Source organism: Triticum urartu, chromosome 1A (genome assembly GCF_056163025.1).
Source record: "Triticum urartu cultivar PI428250 chromosome 1A, HENAU_Tu73, whole genome shotgun sequence".
Taxonomy (NCBI): Eukaryota; Viridiplantae; Streptophyta; class Magnoliopsida; order Poales; family Poaceae; genus Triticum; species Triticum urartu.
In genome coordinates this window covers 59,521,628-59,547,335 of record NC_141873.1, presented here as the reverse complement: position 1 = coordinate 59,547,335, position 25,708 = coordinate 59,521,628, and the positions used below count along the sequence as shown (strand labels likewise).

Here is a 25,708-nt window from a genome sequence, read left to right as displayed (position 1 = left end):
CTCATTTATTAACCGGGACATGGAGATGCGTGTATGAGCGGCGTCGAGCTTCAAACCCGACTGTGGCGCGAGGAATTAGAAGCCGGAACTTTCTCCCATGCTGCGGTTGGTATATGAAGCGAGCTCCAAGTTGGCCTCCCCGACCCTCAAATATGGAGGCTACGAGGTCGTTTATTTAGCAAGCTTCATAAACTATGCCGATCGACACCCATATGGTGACACTGCTAGTGTCATTTTGGCCCAAAGTCATTATATTAACAGTTATTATGTGGACCAGGGTCATACACGACTCTACTAGAGTCACTCTTAATATTGACAGTTATTATGTCGATTGGTGTCGTACACGACTCTGCTAGAGTTGCTCTTGCTTCCCCCCTTTATGCAACGGTGACCATGTTGTTGCCCACCTCTGCTCCTGGCCACACGCGCATAACTAGATTTGGGGTCGTCGTCCAATCCTTTTTGGACGACGACCCAATCATTGTTTCAGCATTATCCTAACTCCGATGATGTTTTTTCTTTGTTTGAGAAAAGCTTCGATGATGCTTTGAAAGAGAGACTCCTCCCACTCTTGCATTCTCGTGCGAGCCCATCAATACAAGCCCGGCCCACCATTTCCTCCACGAGTCAGAGCCAGCCGATCCGCCTCTCCTTCCGGAGTCCACCCGCACCCAACCCACCAACCCGCCGGGCTCTTGGATCCCCCCGCGGCGCCCCACCTTTTCCTCCGCCCTCGCCGCGCGGCGCGTGTCACGCCCAGCCGCCATGGCGATCGACCACGACTCCCCCTGCAAGGAGCTCCTCCCCAAGGACCGCCGCAGCTTGGTAAAACCCTACGCCATCCCCCATTTCTTGCCCGCTCCTCTCCCTCCTGTGCTCCGCGTTCTTGATTCCCCGTGCCCCACCTCCGGGAAAGAACGAAACCGTTTCTTGATCTGCCACCCTCCTCCTCCCTTTTCCGCGCGTTACTGCTGCATTGGGCCGATTGCTCGTGTCGAAAGCGCTAGGTGGATCCTGGGGGCAATGCAATGGCGATGGACGGAAGATCGATCTCGCCATCTCGGAAAGACGGGCGTTTTCCCCCTCTCCTTCAAAAACCCTCTCTTGCCCTCACCCACCCCTTCCAGGGGTTCGATTTTCGTTCTTGCGGTTTTTCATGCGTGGGTAGTGCCGCATTTGGTTGCGTTGGTTCGAAATGAACGGAATAAAATCCTGCCCGGGTGGTTAATCTGTTCGTAATTGCTCCTCCTTCGGCGGATTCCCACGGACGAACACGTTGCGTGCATGGCCATTCCCTGGTGATTCCCATTTTCAAGGAGGGCGATCTCTCTGACCGATCTTGCTGTTGTCGCCTGCAGGATGATGACGGCCCTGAGCCGGAGGAGGAGGACGAGAAGTCTGCGGAGGTGGAGGAGCAGGAGGACGAGGAGTCTGCGGAGGTGGAGGAGCAGGAGCAGGCGGCGTCCGCGGGCGGCGAGCGGTGGCCCCGGTGGCTGCGCCCCATGATGTCGGCGCGCTTCTACACGCCGTGCAAGACGCACCCCGACTCGCGCCGCGGCGGCGTGCGCGCCATGTTCTGCCTCGACTGCGCCGACGTCGCCGGCGCGCTCTGCTCGCTGTGCGCCGACCAGGGCCACCGCGGCCACCGCGTCATCCGGGTCCGCCGCTCCACCTACAGCAGCGTGCTCCTCGTGGCGGACGTCCGGGGCCTCCTGGACGTGGGCGGCGTGCAGACCTACGTCATCAACGGCGCGCGCGTCGTCTTCCTCAGGGAGCGCGGCCCGCAGCTCAGGCACGCCCGCAGCGCCTCGAGCTTCGTCAACCAGTGCGGCTGCGGCCGCGGCCTGCTCGAGGCCTTCCGCTTCTGCTCGCTCAGCTGCAAGTTCCCCGGCTGCCGCCACGACGGCAACGCCTCCTCCCCCCCTTCCTCCCCGCCGCGCAATGCCGCCGACCGGACCTCGACGCCACCGCCGCCGCCGCAGCCTGCACACCGGCGCAAGGGCGTCCCGCACCGGGCGCCGTTCGGCAACCTCGCCGTCTGACTCCAGCTAGGGTTGCATTGCAGTGAAGTTTTGACAGGGAGAAGGGATTACTGAGTAGCCTTTGCCATCTTTAGGACTGAAAATCTTCTGCAGCTAAGTTATGCAGATGATCCTGCTCTGCAACTTCCGGTCTTCAACTTCTGGTAATTGTTCTTAACTTTTTGGTAATGTCCTGAGAATTTTTTTGGATGTCATGAGAAAGTAGTCTAATAGTATGACCAGCCAGGTAACAATGGAATAGTTTTGTGGTGGCTTTTGAGTCTTGATTGCTGCTAGCTGCAGCTGATCTGTCTGTAAATATGGTTGCCGGCGGCAAGATGGGGGGATTGGGGATGGGAGCATGCTTGCTAATTGAATTCAGCTATATGCTTCCTGATTGTGTTTCATCGTGCAAATGTCCAGATGCTGTTGATTGACATTGATGTCGCCATTTTTGCCAATTATGTTGCTAATATGAAATTTGAATCCTTTTGCTCTGATTATTACTTGTACTGATCATGCTTTGGTCTAGTTCTTCCTTCAATCATGGGTTGAGTTAAATGAAACCGAGATACTTTGATATGAATTTGCATAGGTGGTATATTTGGTTTCTGAGTGCAAAAACACATGGGCATCTAATCTGCAATGCTCTGCTTCAGCAGCAGGACCTAAGATTTTTACGCTGCTTGCACACATTGGGAACACCGCATGTTGACTGAGATCATCTTCGTGTAATTTTCAACAAAAGAGCACACACGTGGAGATACATTGTTACTTGCGCAAGAGCTTTTTCTTCAACTCATTAGCCTGCCCAAAAAGAAAGAAAAAAGATCATCTTAAGGGATAATGCAGGCAACAACCGCAACATGTTTGCACATTTTGTTCCATAGGCCCCACATCTATTTTCCTTTTTTTAGAAGAACAGGGAGGCCTCTCTCCGGTTCCATTAACCAGAATGAAACCATACAGCGTCTTGTTTGAAGAAACTACTGAAACTAAGGTTCACCAGTCTATTTTCCTTTCCAATGGCAACATGTTTGCAAATTTTGTTCCACAGGCCCCAATCTGTTTTCCTTTCCCATGGCAATGAGCATGCACTTGCACGAAGTTGTCGAACGTGACACTTTCATAAGGTGCGATTTTCCTTTCCTTTTCGGGGGTTGTCTGATGAGCATTTGAAACTCAACACATGCGGCACTTTCGTAGTTTAGCTTACCAACGAATAAATTGCTCAAATATTCTACTCCCTTCAATCCATATCAATTGCCAAGTTTGTACTAAATCAACGACAATTAATATGGATTGTGGGGGAATAAAATGTATATCAAATTGAGTACGCATTTTTGTTCTTGTGTGAATTCGGCACTGTAGATTGCCTAGAGCTTCCGAAGCAGGGCAGAATGCCTGGATTGAGCGAGACGTATTGAAGCGATTGCTTGCTCGTTGTATTGAACAAGAGTGAAAGTTGAGGGCAGATAATATGAGTGACCCAGCTATTAATTCGTGAAATCATCATGTGATTAAGCATTGGATAGTCTTACTTAATTCATGAAAATCGGCGTGCAATTAATCCTTTTGTCAAATGTATGGGTTACACTGTTAATTAAGCAAAACAAGTCCGATAGCTAGTATTCTGCAGTCCACCTTAGCAATATACATTCTTTGATCGTTCAATCTTTTGTCAAGATTCGTGTTTTTTTCCCTTGAGTTATTTCATAACTTCCTGGGCTGAATTTTTGACTTGCCCCTGTTTTTGCTTATTGGGCTTCAAGCCCATTACCCGTTGCCTTTATTTTCTTCTTGTTTTTATGTGCTTTTGCTTTTGTTTTTGTTTTTATTCGTTTTTCTTAATTTTAGTGAGTATTTTTGAGATGTTGGTGTGCGAAAATGTACACACACAAGTACTATAAAATATGTGTATATATTAAAATGCGAAGTTACACTATTGTATGTTACCTATGTACTATTACAAAAAGTGTAATTTCAGTACAAAGTTGTCTGCAGCTTTTTTTTCTCATGTTATTTCTTTCTTAAATGATAATACCAATGCCACTAATTCATTTTCTTTGGAAAACATATTTTTTTAATTTGGTTTCATTTTATTTCTTCTTTAGGGGCAACACCAATGCCACTAACTCATTCTTTCTTAACTTACTTTTTGTGATTTATTATTATTATTATTATATGGTTATTCTTGCATATTATAGAAAGCATAATATATGTGTAAAATGTGTGCAAATTATGTAGGCGATGTATCAAGTGAAAACTGGGTTTCAGTGAAAATCTAGAAACTTTTCGTGTGGGTCATCTGATCCGTAATGAAGGATACAGATTCAAGGTGGGATCCTAACCTGCCACTTAAACACTAATTAGCAGATAAACCCCTGTTATCCACCACTAAGGTGGAAAATCTTTTGAGTGGTCGCGGCTGTATCAGTTCGCCTTCCATCTCAAGGGTGTGTTGTGGTGAGGTGTGTTTGTACTTGGGGTGTAGTTGATCATTGTTTTATATATAAAGCGGGACGAAAGCCTTTTTGGTAAAAGTTCGTCTTCCATCTCGCCCGCTGCAGCGGTGATGGATTCTCCAGCTGTTTGCACTTGCGCTCTGCCGGCCCCGACAGGGTCTCCGTCGACAGTAGACTGGACCTTCATCCGGGCTGCGGCCCACCATCCATCGGACAGAATTCGCGCCATGATTTGCTCTCTCGCCCTTCGCCGGCCACGACTCACCCTTCGAAGCGTGAATGTCCAACAACTTCTCATCTACCTGCACAAAGAGCTCGTTGCCGCGCCTGTTGCGTGATTTTTGTTGGTGGTCAGATGTTGCCTCTTCTTCTCTCGTACTGTTGCGTGAGGCAGCACTGGGTCGCCGTAGCGTGGAGCAACACTGCGGACTCCAAATTGCACTCAGTGGGGGAAGAGCACTTGTTTCCTGCCCGTTGATTTGCGAGACCAAGTTCGCCGGCGCCGCGGCAAGATCCTGGTGCAGGTAGATGAGAATCCGGCGAGATCTTAGTGTTACTAAGGTTGAGTCGTGGCAGGCGAAAGGCAAATCCTGGCGCGAGTTGTGGCCGGTGGAGGGTGAGCCGCAACCCGGTGAAGGTCCAGTCTAGCACCGACAGAGGCCCTGTAGTGGCCGGAAGAGCGCAAACGGCCGGACAAGAGACGAACTGATACAGCCGCGAGCACTCAAAAGATTTCCCACCTAACAGGGGTTATCTGCTAATTAGCGTTTAAGTGGCAGGTTAGGGATCCCACCTTGAATCTGTGTCGTTCATCACAGATCCGATGACCCACGCGAAAAGTTTTCAGATTTTCACTGAAACCAGTTTTCACTTGATATATCGCCAATTATGTAATGATTTGTTTTTTTTATTTTCTTTGCCCTTTAAGGGTAATACCAATACTACTAATCTATTCTTTTTCAGAAAACATCATTTTATTCTTGTGTGTGAAATATACTCACAAGCAGTATTCAATATGTGTGTAAATTATGCTAGAGTAAGAAACTTGCACCATTATGTACTTATTTTTTGCATATTTAAAAAGTAGAGTTTTAGTTTAAATTTGTGAGCAACTTTTTTATTTTATTTCTCTTTAAAAGATAGTACAAATGCCAGTAATTCATTCTTTTGTAGGAATTTTTATTATTTTATTTTATTTTGGTTTTAATTTCCTTTTTTTTTCTTTTTAAGGGTGATACCAATGTCACTAATCCATTCCTTCTTAGAAAATTTCCTCTTTTTTTTTCGAAAAATCCACTATTATATGCTTATTCTTGCATAAAAAGCACAATTTTCCGAGTGTGCACAAATTTTGTCCCTTTTTCCCTTTTTTTTGAGAAACAAGAGTGACGGTAAGCATTACTCTAGGGGGGGGGGGGGGGGGATTACATTCAGCCCTAAAGAGCGAACACATGCAGTCTGGCACGTCGGCTATCTTCATGAAATTGCGTTCTCTTCTCGCAACCGCCGCAGCTTCATGTGCCATGGTGTTGCATTTCCTCCCCACAGTAGCAATTTTGAACGACTCAAAACAAGTCAGAGCCTCTTTAATATCCATTACTAGTCCAAACTGGGGTGATCTTCCTCGTACTTGTGTAGGAAGCACACTGATTGCCCAATAGATTCTCCGCCTTCACTATGCACACAATCATCCCGCAAGTGCCAGCACCTCCATAACAGTAACATTATTTTGCGACGAGATTCCTCAGGTTCCGTGCCTAGCAACAGCTGCAGCCAGTCATCACCTGTGTGCCAAAATTTCTCCTCTGCCGGCAATTGCCACAGTTTCCTAATGGCAAATCTTAGCGCCCTGCTTTTCGTGCACCTTACCACAGCATGATACTCATCTTCCACTCTATTGCCGCAGATATTGCATGTGGCATCGTGTTATAGTTCTTCGGAACCTGTTTGTAGGAAGGGTGTTCGTTGCAATCCTCCAACAGAATATTTTGACCTCTTCCGGAACTTTTGCTTTCCATATTATGTCCCAAATGCTTCGATCTCCCGGGGAGCTAGATGAGCTGGCAGGGGTATGCCTGTTTTGTTGTTCAATGGAGGCAGCCACTTTGTATGCGCTCTTGACCGAGAAAACCCCATTGCTCTCATAATGCCATGCAATCCGGTCATCCACCACTGCATTGGGGATCTTAATTCTGCAAAATTCATCAGCATCAAATGGGTAAAAGATTTGTCTTATCAATTCCCCGTTCCATGCTCTTCTGTCAGGCAACATAAGTTGGTTGACCCATCTTCGTGTTGACCTTCTGATAAAGCTTGCCGATCCGAGCCCTTCTTCCCTTGGTATCCACTGATCTCTCTGGATCTGATTTTTTCTCCCATCACCCACACGCCATACAATGCCTTTTTCCAGCAGCTGTAGATCGGCTTCAATGGCCCTCCACGCCGGTGAAGCATCAGTCGCAAAAAAGGGTATCCAGTAGGTTCCCGTTTGGGTAGTACTTGGATTTCAACACTCTCGCACATAGGCTGTCTGGTTTTTGGATAAGTCTCCAGCCTTGTCTCGCTAATAAGGCTAGGTTGAAAAGGTGCATATCCCTAAATCCAATTCCCCCTGCTCTTTTCGGTTTTATCATGCGTTCCCACGACATCCAGTGCACTTTCATGTGCCCTTCATCGTCTCCCCACCAGAACTCTTGAATCATCCTCTCATACTTCTCGCGGAAACCTTTAGATAGGAGGAAGACACCCATCGTGTAGGTTGGGAGGGTCTGGACCACCGACTTGACATGCACTTCCTTAGGAGCAAAAGACATAAATTTTTCGGACCAATCATTGCAACGCTTTCGGAATCTGTCCATGATGGGCTGGAAATGTTCATCCTTCATTCTCCCAGGTGTCGGTAATCCAGGTATTTACTCTCAAATGATGTTGTTTCTACCTCCAGACCACCTTTGATTCCATTTCTGGTCTCCTTCGGACAGAATTCGTTAAAAAGAAGTGAACATTTGTTTGCACTCAGTAGTTGACCCGTGGCCCTTTGGCAGGTCTCCAAAACTCTCTTGATAACCTTTGCTTGATCTACTGATGCCTTGAAGAAAAACAAACTATCATCTGCAAAAAAGGAGGTTAGAGATACCAGGGCTGTTTCTAGCTATTTTGATGGGTGTCAAATTTCCTTCCATGATTTCTTTCTTCAGTAATACAATGCCACTAATTCATTCTTTATTGAAAAACTTCATTTTTTTCATTTAGTATTATTATAGGTGGACTAAGAAGGCTAGAGAAAGTAGAAGGCGACTGAGCCTTTGGATCTTGATCGGGAGGATGGAGAGCGATTTAACTAAATGCCCAAAATAATTCAGGCTCCTGTCAAGTTGTTGTATTATTTAATTTTCGCCTATGGTATGATCATGTGACACTATTAAATTTTGTATTAGAAATTTAAAGAACATCATCATGAATCTCAATTCAAGATTTGCTACGTAGTAGGATCACCTAGTGTAAGAGCATATTTATCCCTAAGGTGTTTTGGTGATTGATGACAACGCGTTTGCGGACTAATCATGTGCCTTGAGTATCCCAGACATTTCATCGCCAGGCACAAGACGGTTGGGTGCCCCTCGAAGACTGTTGAAGACGACGTCTTTTCTACGTTTCTTTTTGGTGGATTTGACTCGTAGGAAAGCCGTACTATTAAGAGGGGGTCCGCGTCGGAAAGGTTTGGGTGGAATCATCACGTACACGTCTCCTTCTTGTCCCCTCCTTTCCCTTGGAGCATCCTCCGCTTTCTCGCCGCCTTCTTTCTGGCTGCTGCGTTGGCTCGCGGTAGTACTGCTCCCAGGTGAGCGGTAGTACCGTAGGCACCAGCGGTAGTACCGTGCTGCGATGCGATAGTACCACAGGTGCCCACGGTAGTACCGCTCCCCTGGAGCTGCACTACCGTTGCCCACCAGGCTAGTACCGCTCCCTCGCGGTAGTAGGGGCGGATGTAATTTTTTACATCCGCGCCTACCACGGTAGTACCGCTTTCGCTCCGCGGTAGTACCGTGCTATGTTGTCAGGCAGTAGTACCGCCCCTCGGCAGTACTACTGTGTCGGGTTTTTGCTTCTTCCGTTTCTTTGCGGAAGTAGGTACGGATGTTTCCTTCCCCCTGGCTAGCTAGGGGAGTCCTGCCTTGCGGTAGTACTGCATGGTGGCGCGGTAGTACCGCCCTCAGCTCCTATGTCTCAGATCTGACCTTACTATTGCTGGGGTTGCGGCAGTACCGCCTGTACGGTTGTTGGAAATATGCCCTAGAGGCAATAATAAATTAGTTATTATTATATTTCCTTGTTCATGATAATCGTTTATTATCCATGCTAGAATTGTATTGATAGGAAACTCAGATACATGTGTGGATACATAGACAACACCATGTCCCTAGTAAGCCTCTAGTTGACTATCTCGTTGATCAATAGATGGTTACGGTTTCCTGACCATGGACATTGGATGTCGTTGATAACGGGATCACATCATTAGGAGAATGATGTGATGGACAAGACCCAATCCTAAGCCTAGCACAAGATCATGTAGTTCGTATGCTAAAGCTTTTCTAATGTCAAGTATCATTTCCTTAGACCATGAGATTGTGCAACTCCCGGATACCGTAGGAATGCTTTGGGTGTACCAAACGTCACAACGTAACTAGGTGACTATAAAGGTACACTACAGGTATCTCTGAAAGTGTCTGTTGGGTTGGCACGAATCGAGACTGGGATTTGTCACTCCGTGTAAACGGAGAGGTATCTCTGGGCCCACTCGGTAGAAAATCATCATAATGTGCACAATGTGATCAAGGAGTTGATCACGGGATGATGTGTTACGGAACGAGTAAAAGAGACTTGCCGGTAACGAGATTGAACAAGGTATCGGGATACCGACGATCGAATCTCGGGCAAGTATCGTACCGCTAGACAAAGGGAATTGTATACGGGATTGATTAAGTCCTTGACATCGTGGTTCATCCGATGAGATCATCGTGGAACATGTGGGAGCCAACATGGGTATCCAGATCCCGCTGTTGGTTATTGACCGGAGAACGTCTCGGTCATGTCTGCATGTCTCCCGAACCCGTAGGGTCTACACACTTAAGGTTCGATGACGCTAGGGTTATAAAGGAAGCTTGTATGTGGTTACTGAATGTTGTTCGGAGTCCCGGATGAGATCCCGGACGTCACGAGGAGTTCCGGAATGGTCCGGAGGTAAAGATTTATATATAGGAAGTCCTATTTCGGCCATCGGGACAAGTTTCGGGGTCATCGGTATTGTACCGGGACCACCGGAAGGGTCCCGGGGGCCCACCGGGTGGGGCCACCTATCCCGGAGGGTCCCATGGGCTGAAGTGGGAAGGGATCCAGCCCAAAGTGGGCTGGGGCGCCACTTCCCTTATGGCCCATGCGCCTAGGGTGAAGGGGGAACCCTAAGGAAGAGTCCCAAGGAGGGAAGGCACCTCCTAGGTGCCTTGGGGGGGGGGAGGGAAACCTCCCCTGGCCGCCGCCCCCTAGGAGATTGGATCTCCTAGGGCTGGCGCACCCCCCCCTTGGGCTCCCTATATATAGTGAGGGTAGGAGGACCTCTTGAGACACCCCTTATGCCTTTGGTGCAGCCCCTCCCTCTCTCCTAAGTCCTTCTCCTCTCCCGTGGTGCTTGGCGAAGCCCTGCAGGATTGCCACGCTCCTCCACCACCACCACGCCGTTGTGCTGCTGCTGGATGGAGTCTTCCTCAACCTCTCCCTCTCTCCTTGCTGGATCAAGGCGTGGGAGACGTCACCGGGCTATACGTGTGTTGAACGCGGAGGTGCCGTGCGTTCGGCACTTGATCATCGGTGATTTGGATCACGACGAGTACGACTCCATCGACCCCGTTCACTTGAACGCTTCCGCTTAGCGATCTACAAGGGTATGTAGATGCACTCTCCTTCCCCTCATTGCTGGTCTCTCCATAGATAGATCTTGGTGACACGTAGGAAAATTTTGAATTTCTGCTACGTTCCCCAACGGTGGTATCAGAGCTAGGTATGTAGTTTCTATGCACGAGTAGAACACAAAGTAGTTGTGGGCGTTGATTTTGTTCAATATGCTTGCCATTACTAGTCTTATCTTGATTCGGCGGCATCGTGGGATGAAGCGGCCCGGACCAACCTTACACGTACGCTTACGTGAGACCGGTTCCACCGACAAACATGCACTAGTTGCATAAGGTGGCTGGCGGGTGTCTGTCTCTCCCACTTTAGTCGGATCGGATTCGATGAACAGGGTCCTTATGAAGGGTAAATAGCAATTGGCATATCACGTTGTGGTCTTTGCGTAGGTAAGAAACGTTCTTGCTAGAAATCCATAGCAGCCACGTAAAAACATGCAAACAACAATTAGAGGACGTCTAACTTGTTTTTGCAGGGTATGCTATGTGATGTGATATGGCCAAAGGATGTGATGAATGATATATGTGATGTATGAGATTGATCATGTTCTTGTAATAGGAATCACGACTTGCATGTCGATGAGTATGACAACCGGCAGGAGCCATAGGAGTTGTCTTTATTTATTTATGACCTGCGAGTCAATATAAACGTCATGTAATTACTTTACTTTATTGCTAAAGCGTTAGCCATAGTAGTAGAAGTAATAGATGACGTGACAACTTCATGAAGACACGATGATGGAGATCATGATGATGGAGATCATGGTGTCATGCCGATGACGATGATGATCATGGAGCCCCGAAGATGGAGATCAAGAGGAGCAAAGTGATGATGGCCATATCATGTCACTATTTGATTGCATGTGATGTTTATCATGTTTATGCATCTTGTTTACTTAGAACGACGGTAGTAAATAAGATGATCCCTCATTAAAATTTCAAGAAAGTGTTCCCCCTAACTGTGCACCGTTGCGACAGTTCGTTGTTTCAAAGCACCACGTGATGATCGGGTGTTTGATTCAGACGTTCACATACAACGGGTGTAAGACAGATTTACACATGCAAACACTTAGGTTGACTTGACGAGCCTAGCATGTACAGACATGGCCTCGGAACACAAGAGACCGAAAGGTCGAGCATGAGTCGTATAGAAGATACGATCAACATGAAGATGTTCACCGATGTTGACTAGTCCGTCTCACGTGATGATCGGACACGGCCTAGTTGACTCGGATCATGTAATCACTTAGATGACTAGAGGGATGTCTATCTGAGTGGGAGTTCACAAGATGAACTTAATTATCCTGAACATAGTCAAAAGGTATTCGCAAATTATGTCGTAGCTCGCGTTATAGTTCTACTGTTTAGATATGTTCCTAGAGAAAAATTAGTTGAAAGTTGATAGTAGCAATTATGTGGACTAGGTCCGTAAACTGAGGATTGTCCTCATTGCTTCTTAGAAGGCTTATGTCCTTAATGCACCGCTCAGTGTGCTAAACCTCGAACGTTGTCTGTGGATGTTGCGAACATCTGACATACACGTTTTGATAACTACGTGATAGTTCGGTTAAACGGTTTAGATTTGAGGCACCGAAGACGTTTTTGAAACATCGCGAAACATATGAGATGTTTCGAGGGCTGAAATTGGGATTTCAGGCTCGTGCCCACATCAAGAGGTATAAGACCTCCGACGATTTTCTTAGCCTGCAAACTAAGGGAGAAAAGCTCAATTGTTGAGCTTGTGCTCAGATTGTCTGAGTACAACAATCACTTGAATCAAGTGGGAGTTAATCTTCCAGATGAGATAGTGATGTTTCTCCGAAGTCATTACCACCAAGCTGCTAGAGCTTCGTGTTGAACTATAATATATCAGGGATATATATGATGATCCTTGAGATATTCGCGATGTTTGACACCGCGAAAGTAGAAATCAAGAAGGAGCATCAATTGTTGATGGTTGGTGAAACCACTAGTTTCAAGAAGGGCAAGGGCAAGAAGGGATACTTCATGAAACGGCAATTCAGCTGCTGCTCTGGTGAAGAAACCCAAGGTTGAACCCAAACCCGAGACTAAGTGCTTCTGTAATAAGGGGAACAACCACTAGAGCAGTATTACCCTAGATACTTGGTAGATGAGAAGGCTGTCGATAGAAGTATATTGGATATACATTATGTTAATGTGTACTTTACTAGTACTCCTAGTAGCACCAGGGTATTAGATACCAGTTCGGTTGCTAAGTGTTAGTAACTCGAAATAAAAGCTACGGAATAAATGGAGACTAGCTAAAGGTGAGCTGACGATATGTGTTGGAAGTGTTTCCAATGTTGATATGATCAAGCATCGCACGCTCCCTCTACCATCGAGATTGGTGTTAAACCTAAATAATTGTTATTTGGTGTTTGCGTTGAGCATAGACATGATTGGATTATGTCTATCGCAATACGGTTATTCATTTAAGGAGAATAATGGTTACTCTGTTTATTTGAATAATACCTTCAATGGTCTTACGCCTAAAATGAATGGTTTATTGAATCTCGATCGTAGTGATACACATGTTCATGCCAAAAGATAGTAATGATAGTACCACCTACTTGTGGCACTACCACGTAAGTCATATCGGTATAAAACGCATGAAGAAGCTCCATGTTGATGGATCTTTGGACTTACTTGATTTTGAATCACTTGAGACATGCGAACCATGCCTATTGGTATATATGCATGAAGAAACTCCACGCAAATGGACCGTTTGGACTCACTTGATTTTGGAATCACTTGAGACATGCAAATCATACCACATGGGCAAGATGACTGAAAGCCTCGTTTTCAGTAAAATGGAACTAGAAAGCAACTTGTTGGAAGTAATACATTTTGATGTGTGCAGTCCAATGAGTGTTGAGGCATGTAGTGGATATCGTTATGTTCTTACTTCACAGATGATTTGAGTAGATGTTGAGTACATTTACTTGATGAATCACGAGTCTGAATTATTGAAAGGTTCAAGTAATTTCAGGGTGAAGTTGAAAGATCGTCGTGACAAGAGGATAAAATATCTATGATATGATCATAGAGATGAATATCTGAATTACGAGTTTGGCACAGAATTAAGACATTGTGGAAGTTGTTTCACAACTAATACAGCCTGGAACACCATAGTGTGATGGTGTGTCCGAACATCATAACTGCACCCTATTGGATATGATGCATACCATGATGTCTCTTATCGAATTACCACAATAGTTTATGGGTTAGGCATTAGAGACAACCACATTCACTTTAAAAGGGGCACCACGTAATTCCGATGAGATGACACCGTATGAACTATGGTTTAGAGAAACCTAAGCTGTCATTTCTTAAAAGTTTGGGGCTGCGACGCTTATGTGAAAAAGTTTCAGGCTGATAAGCTCGAACCCAAAGCGGATAAATGCATCTTCATAGGACACCCAAAATAGTTGGGTATACCTCCTGTCTCAGATTCGAGAGCAATTGTTACTAGAATCGGGTCCTTTCTCGAGGAAAAGTTTCTCTTGAAAGAATTGAGTGGGAGGATGGTGGAGACTTGATGAGGTTATTGAACCGTCTCTTCAACTAGTGTGTGGCAGGGCACAAGAAGTTGTTCCTGTGGCACCTACACCAACTGAAGTGGAAGCTTATGATAGTGATCATGAAACTTCAGATCAAGTCGCTCCCAAACCTCGTGGGATGACAAGGATGCGTACTACTTCAGAGTGGTACGTAACCCTGTCTTGGAAGTCATGTTGCTAGACAACAATGAACCTACGAGCTATGGAGAAGCGATGGTGGGCCCGGATTCCGATAAATGGCTCGAGGCCATAAAATCCGAGAGAGGATCCATGTATGGAAACAAAGTGTAGACTTTGACAGAACAGCTCGATGGTCGTGAGGCTATTGAGTACAGATGGATTTTAAAAGGAAGACGGACAATGATGGTAAATGTCACCATTAAAAGCTCGACTTATCGTTAAGATGTTTTTCGACAAGTTCAAGGAGTTGACTACGATGAGACTTTCTCACTCGTAGCGATGCTAAGAGTCTGTTGGAATTATATTAGCGATTACTGCATTATTTATGAAATCTTGCAGATAGGATGTCAAAACATTGTTTCCTCGACGTTTTTTTGAGGAAAGGTTGTATGTGATACAAACCGGAAGGTTTTGTCAATCCTGAAAGATGCTAATAAGTATGCAAAGCTCCAGCAATCCTTCTAGGGACTGGAGTAAGCATCTCGGAGTTGGAATGTATGCTTTGATGATGATCAAAGATTTTGGGTGTACACAAAGTTTATGAGAAACTTGTATTTCCAAAAGGGTGAGTGGGAGCACTATAGAATTTCTGATGAATATATGTTGTTGACATATTGTTGATCAGAAATGACGTAGAATTTCTGGGAAGCATATAGGGTTATTTGAAAGTGTTTTTCAATGGAAAGCCTGGATTAAGCTACTTGAACATTGAGCATCAAGATCTATAAGGATAGATCAAAATTCTTAATGGTACTTTCAAATGAGCACATACCTTGACATGATCTTGAAGGTGTTCAAGATGGATCAGTCAAACAAAGGAGTTCTTTCCTGAGTTGTAAGGTATGGAGTTAAGACTTAAAGCTCGACCACGGCAGAATAGAGAGAAAGGACGAAGGTCGTCCCCTATGCTTAAGACATAGGCTCTACAGTATGCTATGCTGTGTACCGCACCTGAAATGTGCCTTGCCATGAGTCAGTCAAGGGGTACAAGAGTGATCTAAGAATGGATCACAAGACAGCGGTCAAAGTTATCCTTAGTAACTAGTGGACTAAGGAATTTTCTCGATTATGGAGGTGGCAAAAGAGTTTGTCGTAAAGAGTTACGACGATGCAAGCTTAACACCTATCCGGATAGCTCTGACTAGAGATACCGGATACGTATAATGGAGCAACATTTTAGAATAAGCTCCAAGTAGAACAGTTGTTTGGATTAGCTCCAAATAGAACGTGGTAGCTGCATCTAGGAGATGACATAAAGATTTCTAAAGCACACACGGATCTGAAAGGTTCAGACCCGTTGACTAAAACCTCTCTCACAAGCAACATGATCAAACCCAGAACTCATTGAGTGTTAATCACATAGTGATGTGAACTAGATTATTGACTCAAGTAAACTCTTTGGATGTTGGTTACATGGCGATGTGACCTGTGAGTGTTAATCACATGGCGATGTGAACTAGATTATTGACTCTAGTGCAAGTGGGAGACTGTTGGAAATATTCCCTAGAGGCAATAATAAATTAGTTATTATTATATTTCCTTGTTCATGATAATCGTTTATTATCCATGCTAGAATTGTATTGATAGGAAACTCAGATACATGTGTGGATACATAGACAACACCATGTCCCTAGTAAGCCTCTAGTTGACTAGCTCGTTGATCAATAGATGGTCACGGTTTCCTGACCATGGACATTGGATGTCATTGATAACGGGATCACATCATTAGGAGAATGATGTGATGGACAAGACCCAATCCTAAGCCTAGCACAAGATCATGTAGTTCGTATGCTAAAGCTTTTCTAATGTCAAGTATCATTTCCTTAGACCATGAGATTGTGCAACTCCCGGATACCGTAGGAATGCTCTGGGTGTACCAAACGTCACAACGTAACTGGGTGACTATAAAGGTACACTACAGGTATCTCTGAAAGTGTCTGTTGGGTTGGCACGAATCGAGACTGGGATTTGTCACTCCGTGTAAACGGAGAGGTATCTCTGGGCCCACTCAGTAGGACATCATCATAATGTGCACAATGTGATCAAGGAGTTGATCACGGGATGATGTGTTACGGAACGAGTAAAAGAGACTTGCCGGTAACGAGATTGAACAAGGTATCGGGATACCGACGATCGAATCTCGGGCAAGTATCGTACCGCTAGACAAAGGGAATTGTATACGGGATTGATTAAGTCCTTGACATCGTGGTTCATCCGATGAGATCATCGTGGAACATGTGGGAGCCAACATGGGTATCCAGATCCCGCTGTTGGTTATTGACCGGAGAACGTCTCGGTCATGTCTGCATGTCTCCCGAACCCGTAGGGTCTACACACTTAAGGTTCGATGACGCTAGGGTTATAAAGGAAGCTTGTATGTGGTTACCGAATGTTGTTCGGAGTCCCGGATGAGATCCCGGACGTCATGAGGAGTTCCGGAATGGTCAGGAGGTAAAGATTTATATATAGGAAGTCCTATTTCGACCATCGGGACAAGTTTCGGGGTCATCGGTATTGTACCGGGACCACCGGAAGGGTCCCGGGGGCCCACCGGGTGGGGCCACCTATCCCGGAGGGTCCCATGGGCTGAAGTGGGAAGGGATCCAGCCCAAAGTGGGCTGGGGCGCCACTTCCCTTATGGCCCATGCGCCTAGGGTGAAGGGGAAACCCTAAGGAAGAGTCCCAAGGAGGGAAGGCACCTCCTAGGTGCCTTGGGGGGGAGGGAAACCTCCCCTGGCCGCCACCCCCTAGGAGATTGGATCTCCTAGGGCTGGCGCACCCCCCCCTTGGGCTCCCTATATATAGTGAGGGTAGGAGGATCTCTTGAGACACCCCTTATGCCTTTGGTGCAGCCCCTCCCTCTCTCCTAAGTCCTTCTCCTCTCCCGTGGTGCTTGGCGAAGCCCTGCAGGATTGCCACGCTCCTCCACCACCACCACGCCGTTGTGCTGCTGCTGGATGGAGTCTTCCACAACCTCTCCCTCTCTCCTTGCTGGATCAAGGAGTGGGAGACGTCACCGGGCTGTACGTGTGTTGAACGCGGAGGTGCCGTGCGTTCGGCACTTGATCATCGGTGATTTGGATCACGACGAGTACGACTCCATCGACCCCGTTCACTTGAACGCTTCCGCTTAGCGATCTACAAGGGTATGTAGATGCACTCTCCTTCCCCTCGTTACTGGTCTCTCCATAGATAGATCTTGGTGACACGTAGGAAAATTTTGAATTTCTGCTACGTTCCCCAACAACGGTAGTACCGCATGACCGTGCGGTAGTACCGCTTGGCAGCCTGCGGTAGTATCGCTGGCCTGGAGCGGTAGTACCGCTGGCCGCGGGCTGGTAGGTGGATAACGGTTGGATCTTTGTGTTGGAAATATGCCCTAGAGGCAATAATAAAAGCTTTATTATTATATTTCCTTGTTCATGATAATTGTCTTTATTCATGCTATAATTGTGTTATCCGGAAATCGTAATACATGTGTGAATAACAGACACCAACATGTCCCTAGTAAGCCTCTAGTTGACTAGCTCGTTGATCAACAGATAGTCATGGTTTCCTGACTATGGACATTGGATGTCATTGATAACGAGATCACATCATTAGGAGAATGATGTGATGGACAAGACCCAATCCTAAACATAGCACAAGATCGTATAGTTCGTTTGCTAGAGTTTTCCAATGTCAAAGTATCTTTTCCTTAGACCATGAGATCGTGTAACTCCCGGATACCGTAGGAGTGCTTTGGGTATACCAAACGTCACAACGTAACTGGGTGACTATAAAGGTAGACTACGGGTATCTCCGAAAGTGTCTGTTGGGTTGACATGGATCAAGACTGGGATTTGTCACTCCGTATGACGGAGAGGTATCACTGGGCCCACTCGGTAGTGCATCATCATAATGAGCTCAAAGTGACCAAGTGTCTGGTCACGGGATCATGCATTACGGTACGAGTAAAGTGACTTGCCGGTAACGAGATTGAACGAGGTATTGGGATACCGACGATCGAATCTCGGGCAAGTAACATATCGATTGACAAAGGGAATTGCATACGGGGTTGATTGAATCCTCGACATCGTGGTTCATCCGATGAGATCATCGTGGAGCATGTGGGAACCAACATGGGTATCCAGATCCCGCTGTTGGTTATTGACCGGAGAGTCGTCTCGGTCATGTCTGCTTGTCTCCCGAACCCGTAGGGTCTACACACTTAAGGTTCGGTGACGCTAGGGTTGTGAAGATATGTATATGCAGAAACCTGAATGTTGTTCGGAGTCCCGGATGAGATCCCGGACGTCACGAGGAGTTCCGGAATGGTCCGGAGGTAAAGAATTATATATAGGAAATGCTGTTTCGGCCATCGGGACAAGTTTCGGGGTTATCGGTATTGTACCGGGACCACCGGAGGGGTCCCGGGGGCCCACCGGGTGGGGCCACCTGTCCGGGGGGCCATATGGGCTGTAGGGGTGCGCCTTGGCCTTCATGGGCCAAGGGCACCAGCCTCACTAGGCCCATGCGCCTAGGGTTTCCAAGGGGGAGGAGTCCAAGTGGTGGAAGGCACCTCTGGGTGCCTTGGGGGGGGGGGGGGAGGGAATCCTCCCCCTGGCCGCCGCACCTAGGAGATCAGATCTCCTAGGCTGCGCACCCCCCCTTGGCCCTCCTATATATAGTGGGGGAGAGGAGGGACTTCATACACCAGCCCCTAGCGCCTCCCTCTCTCCCCGTTACGTCTCTCTCTCGTAGTATAGGCGAAGCCCTGCTACTGTGACGCCCTGCATCCACCACCACGCCGTCGTGCTGCTGGATCTTCATCAACCTCTCCTCCTCCCCTTGCTGGATCAAGAAGGAGGAGACGTCTCCCGTCCCGTACGTGTGTTGAACGCGGAGGTGCCGTCCGTTCAGCGCTTGGTCATCGGTTATTTGGATCACGTCGTGTACGACTACATCATCACCGTTCTTTGAACGCTTCCTCAAGCGATCTACAAAGGTATGTAGATGCATCCAATGACTCGTTGCTAGATGAACTCCTAGATGATCTTGGTGAAACGAGTAGGAAATTTTTTGTTTTCTGCAACGTTCCCCAACAGTGGCATCATGAGCTAGGTCTATGCGTAGTTCTTCTTGCGCGAGTAGAACACAATTTGTTGTGGGCGTAGATTTGTCAACCTTCTTGCCGTTACTAGTATTTTCTTGCTTCAGGAGTATTGTGGGATGAAGCGGCCCGGACCAACCTTACACGTACGCTTACGTGAGACCGGTTCCACCGACTAACATGCACTAGTTGCATAAGGTGGCTGGCGGGTGTCTGTCTCTCCCACTTTAGTTGGAGCGGATTCGATGAACAGGGTCCTTATGAAGGGTAAATAGAAGTTGACAAATCACGTTGTGGCTTTAACGTAGGTAAGAAGACGTTCTTGCTACAACCCTAATTCAGCCACGTAAAACTTGCAACAACAATTAGAGGACGTCTAACTTGTTTTTGCAGCAAGTGGTTTGTGATATGATATGGCCAAAGTTGTGATGAATGATGAATGATCTATATGTGATGTATGAGATGTTCATGCTATTGTAATAGGGATCACGACTTGCATGTCGATGAGTATGACAACCGGCAGGAGCCATAGGAGTTGTCTTTATTCTTTTATATGACCTGCGTGTCATCGAGAAACGCCATGTAAATTACTTTACTTTATTGCTAAACACGTTAGCCATAGTAGTAGAAGTAATAGTTGGCGAGCAACTTCATGGAGACACGATGATGGAGATCATGGTGTCAAGCCGGTGACAAGATGATCATGGAGCCCCAAGATGGAGATCAAAGGAGCTATGTGATATTGGCCATATCATGTCACGTTAATTATTTGATTACATGTGATGTTTATCATGTTTTGCATCTTGTTTACTTAGAACGACGGTAGTAAATAAGATGATCCCTCATAACAATTTCAAGAAGTGTTCTCCCCTAACTGTGCACCGTTGCTACAGTTCGTCGTTTCGAAGCACCACGTGATGATCGGGTGTGATAGATCCTTACGTTCACATACAACGGGTGTAAGACAGATTTACACACGCAATACACTTAGGTTGACTTGACGAGCCTAGCATGTGCATAGACATGGCCTCGGAACACAGAAGACCGAAAGGTCGAGCATGAGTCGTATAGAAGATACGATCAACATGAAGATGTTCACCAACGTTGACTAGTCCGTGTCACGTGATGATCGGACACGGCCTAGCCAACTCGGATCATGTTATACTTAGATGACTAGAAGAGGGATGTCTATCTAAGTGGGAGTTCATTAATAATTTGATTAGATGAACTTAATTATCATGAACTTAGTCTAAAAACTTTACAAAATGTCTTGTAGATCAAATGGCCAACGTAGTCCTCAACTTCAACGCGTTCCTAGAGAAAACCAAGCTGAAAGACGATGGCAGCAACTACACGGACTGGGTCCGGAACCTGAGGATCATCCTCATAGCTGCCAAGAAAGATTATGTCCTACAAGCACCGCTAGGTGATGCACCTGTTCTCCCTGCAGAACAAGACGTTATGAACGCTTGGCAGGCACGTACCGATGACTACTCCCTCGTTCAGTGCGGCATGCTTTACAGCCTAGAGCCGGGGCTCCAAAAGCGTTTTGAGAGACATGGAGCATATGAGATGTTCGAAGAGCTGAAAATGGTTTTCCAAGCTCATGCCCGGGTCGAGAGATATGAAGTCTCCGACAAATTCTTCAGCTGTAAGATGGAGGAAAATAGTTCTGTCAGTGAGCACATACTCACTATGTCTGGGTTACATAACCGCTTGACTCAGCTGGGAGTTAATCTCCCGGATGATGCGGTCATTGACAGAATCCTCCAGTCGCTTCCACCGAGCTACAAGAGCTTTGTGATGAACTTCAATATGCAGGGGATGGAGAAGACCATTCCTGAAGTATTTGCTATGCTGAAATCAGCAGAGGTAGAAGTCAAGAAGGAACATCAAGTGTTGATGGTCAATAAAACCACTAAGTTCAAGAAGGGCAAGGGTAAAAAGAACTTTGAGAAGGACGGCAAGGAAGTTGCCGCGCCCGGCAAGCAAGCTGCCGGGAAGAAGAAGTCAAAGTATGGACCCAAGCCTGAGACGGAGTGCTTTTATTGCAAAGGGAAGGGTCACTGGAAGCGGAACTGCCCCAAATACTTAGCGGATAAGAAGGCCGGCAAAACAAAAGGTATATGTGATATACATGTAATTGATGTGTACCTTACCAGTACTCGTAGTAACTCCTGGGTATTTGATACCGGTGCCGTTGCTCATATTTGTAACTCACCGCAGGAGCTGCAGAATAAACAGAGACTGGTAAAGGACGAGGTGACGATGCGCGTCGGGAATGGTTCCAAGGTCGATTTGATCGCTGTCGGCACGCTACCTCTACATTTGCCTACGGGATTAGTTATAAACCTCAATAATTGTTATTTAGTGCCAAGTTTGAGCATGAACATTGTATCAGGATCTCGTTTAATACGAGATGGCTACTCATTTAAATCTGAGAATAATGGTTGTTCTATTTATATGAGAGATATGTTTTATGGTCATGCTCCGATGGTCAATGGTTTATTCTTAATGAATCTCGAACGTAATATTACACATATTCATAGTGTGAATACCAAAAGATGTAAAGTTGATAACAATAGTCCCACATACTTGTGGCACTGCCGCCTTGGTCACATAAGTGTCAAGCGCATGAAGAAGCTCCATGCAGATGGACTTTTAGAGTCTCTTGATTATGAATCATTTGACACGTGCGAACCATGCCTCATGGGTAAAATGACCAAGACTCCGTTCTCAGGAACAATGGAGCGAGCAACCAACTTATTGGAAATCATACATACTGATGTGTGCGGTCCAATGAGTGTTGAGGCTCGCGGTGGCTATCGTTATGTTCTCACCCTCACTGATGACTTAAGTAGATATGGGTATGTCTACTTAATGAAACACAAGTCTGAAACCTTTGAAAAGTTCAAGGTATTTCAGAGTGAAGTTGAGAATCAACGTCACAGGAAAATCAAGTTTCTACGATCAGATCGTGGAGGAGAATACTTGAGTCACGAATTTGGCACACACTTAAGAAAATGTGGAATAGTTTCACAACTCACGCCGCCTGGAACACCTCAGCGTAATGGTGTGTCCGAACGTTGTAATCGCACTCTATTAGATATGGTGCGATCTATGATGTCTCTTACCGATTTACCACTATCTTTTTGGGGCTATGCTTTAGAGACTGCCGCATTCACTTTAAATAGGGCACCGTCGAAATCCGTTGAGACGACACCGTTTGAATTATGGTTTGGGAAGAAACCTAAGCTGTCGTTTCTAAAAGTTTGGGGATGCGATGCTTATGTCAGGAAACTTCAACCTGAAAAGCTCGAACCCAAGTCGGAAAAATGCGTCTTCATAGGATACCCTAAAGAAACCATTGGGTATATCTTCTACCTTAGATCCGAAGGCAAGATCTTTGTTGCCAAGAATGGATCCTTTCTAGAGAAAGAGTTTCTCTCGAAAGAAGTAAGTGGGAGGAAGGTAGAACTTGATGAAGCATTACCTCTTGAACCGGAAAATGGCGCAGCTCAAGAAAATGTTCCTGAGGTGCCTGTACCGACTAGAGAGGAAGTTATTGATGATGATCAAGATACTTCTGATCAAGCTCCTACTGAAATTCGAAGGTCCACAAGGACACGTTCCGCACCAGAGTGGTACGGCAACCCTGTCTTGGAAATCATGTTGTTAGACAACGGTGAACCTTCGAACTATGAAGAAGCGATGACATGCCCGGATTCCAACAAATGGCTAGAAGCCATGAAATCCGAGATAGGATCCATGTATGAAAACAAAGTATGGACTTTGACTGACTTGCCCGTTGAACGGCGAGCCATAGAAAATAAATGGATCTTTAAGAAGAAGACAGACGCGGATGGTAATGTGACCATCTATAAAGCTAGGCTTGTCGCTAAGGGTTATCGACAAGTTCAAGGGGTTGACTACGATGAGACTTTCTCACCGGTAGCGAAGCTGAAGTCCGTCCGAATCATGTTAGCGATTGCCGCATTCTATGATTATGAGATATGGCAAATGGACGTCAAAACGGCATTCCTTAATGGTTTCCTTAAGGAAGAATTGTATATGATGCAGCCGGAAGGTTTTGTCGATCCTAAGAATGCTGACAAGGTGTGCAAGCTCCAACGCTCGTTTATGGGCTGGTGCAAGCATCTCGGAGTTGGAACATTCGCTTTGATGAGATGATCAAAGCGTTTGGGTTTACACAGACTTATGGAGAAGCCTGTGTTTACAAGAAAGTGAGTGGGAGCTCTGTAGCATTTCTCATATTATATGTAGATGACATACTTTTGATGGGAAATGATATAGAACTTTTGGACAGAATTAAGGCCTACTTGAATAAGAGTTTTTCAATGAAGGACCTTGGAGAAGCTGCTTATATATTAGGCATCAAGATCTATAGGGATAGATCGAGACGCCTCATAGGTCTTTCACAAAGCACACATCTTGATAAGATTTTGAAGAAGTTCAAAATGGATCAGTCCAAGAAAGGGTTCTTGCCTATTTTGCAAGGTGTGAAATTGAGCTCAGCTCAATGTCCGACCACGGCAGAAGATATAGAAGAGATGAGTGTCATCCCCTATGCCTCAGCCATAGGTTCTATTATGTATGCCATGCTGTGTACCAGACCTGATGTAAACCTTGCCGTAAGTTTGGTAGGAAGGTACCAAAGTAATCCCGGCAAGGAACACTGGACAGCGGTCAAGAATATCCTGAAGTACCTGAAAAGGACTAAGGAAATGTTTCTCGTTTATGGAGGTGACGAAGAGCTCGTCGTAAAGGGTTACGTCGACGCTAGCTTCGACACAGATCTGGATGACTCTAAGTCACAAACCGGATACGTGTATATTTTGAATGGTGGGGCAGTAAGCTGGTGCAGTTGCAAGCAGAGCGTCGTGGCGGGATCTACATGTGAAGCGGAGTACATGGCGGCCTCGGAGGCAGCACATGAAGCAATATGGGTGAAGGAGTTCATCACCGACCTAGGAGTCATACCCAATGCGTCGGGGCCAATCAAACTCTTTTGTGACAACACTCGAGCTATTGCACTTGCCAAGGAGCCTAGGTTTCACAAGAAGACAAGGCACATCAAGCGTCGCTTCAACTCCATCCGTGAAAATGTTCAAGATGGAGACATAGAAATTTGTAAAGTACATACGGACCTGAATGTAGCAGATCCATTGACTAAACCTCTCCCTAGAGCAAAACATGATCAACACCAGAATTCCATGGGTGTTCGATTCATCACAATGTAACTAGATTATTGACTCTAGTGCAAGTGGGAGACTGTTGGAAATATGCCCTAGAGGCAATAATAAAAGCTTTATTATTATATTTCCTTGTTCATGATCATTGTCTTTATTCATGCTATAATTGTGTTATCCGGAAATCGTAATACATGTGTGAATAACAGACACCAACATGTCCCTAGTAAGCCTCTAGTTGACTAGCTCATTGATCAACAGATAGTCATGGTTTCCTGACTATGGACATTGGATGTCATTGATAACGAGATCACATCATTAGGAGAATGATGTGATGGACAAGACCCAATCCTAAACATAGCACAAGATCGTATAGTTCGTTTGCTAGAGTTTTCCAATGTCAAAGTATCTTTTCCTTAGACCATGAGATCGTGTAACTCCCGGATACCGTAGGAGTGCTTTGGGTATACCAAACGTCACAGCGTAACTGGGTGACTATAAAGGTAGACTACGGGTATCTCCGAAAGTGTCTGTTGGGTTGACATGGATCAAGACTGGGATTTGTCACTCCGTATGACGGAGAGGTATCACTGGGCCCACTCGGTAGTGCATCATCATAATGAGCTCAAAGTGACCAAGTTTCTGGTCATGGGATCATGCATTACGGTACGAGTAAAGTGACTTGCCGGTAACGAGATTGAACGAGGTATTGGGATACCGACGATCGAATCTCGGGCAAGTAACATATCGATTGACAAAGGGAATTGCATACGGGGTTGATTGAATCCTCGACATCGTGGTTCATCCGATGAGATCATCGTGGAGCATGTGGGAACCAACATGGGTATCCAGATCCCGCTGTTGGTTATTGACCGGAGAGTCGTCTCGGTCATGTCTGCTTGTCTCCCGAACCCGTAGGGTCTACACACTTAAGGTTCGGTGACGCTAGGGTTGTGAAGATATGTATATGCAGAAACCCGAATGTTGTTCGGAGTCCCGGATGAGATCTCGGACGTCACGAGGAGTTCCGGAATGGTCCGGAGGTAAAGAATTATATATAGGAAATGCTGTTTCGGCCATCGGGACAAGTTTCAGGGTTATCGGTATTGTACCGGGACCACCGGAGGGGTCCCGGGGGCCCACCGGGTGGGGCCACCTGTCCGGGGGGGGCCACATGGGCTGTAGGGGGTGCGCCTTGG

General features: G+C 46.2%; 1 protein-coding gene across 1 annotated transcript; it reads left to right on the top strand.

Annotated features, from left to right (window-relative positions):
• The first annotated feature begins 34 nt into the window (after positions 1-34).
• Positions 35-2,521, top strand: LOC125554884 (protein RGF1 INDUCIBLE TRANSCRIPTION FACTOR 1). Its single transcript, XM_048718289.2, has 2 exons — positions 35-825; positions 1,359-2,521. Exons 1-2 carry the CDS (start codon positions 766-768, stop codon positions 2,040-2,042), a joined length of 744 nt encoding a protein of 247 aa, XP_048574246.1. The 5' UTR covers positions 35-765; the 3' UTR covers positions 2,043-2,521.
• Positions 2,522-25,708: the final 23,187 nt, after the last annotated feature.

Coding starts and splice junctions, on each gene's coding strand:
- LOC125554884 (XM_048718289.2), top strand. CDS start 766: ATGGCGATCGACCACGACTCCCCCTGCAAGGAGCTCCTCCCCAAGGAC. Junction 826..1,358: donor CCAAGGACCGCCGCAGCTTG/GTAAAACCCTAC, acceptor TGTCGCCTGCAG/GATGATGACGGCCCTGAGCC.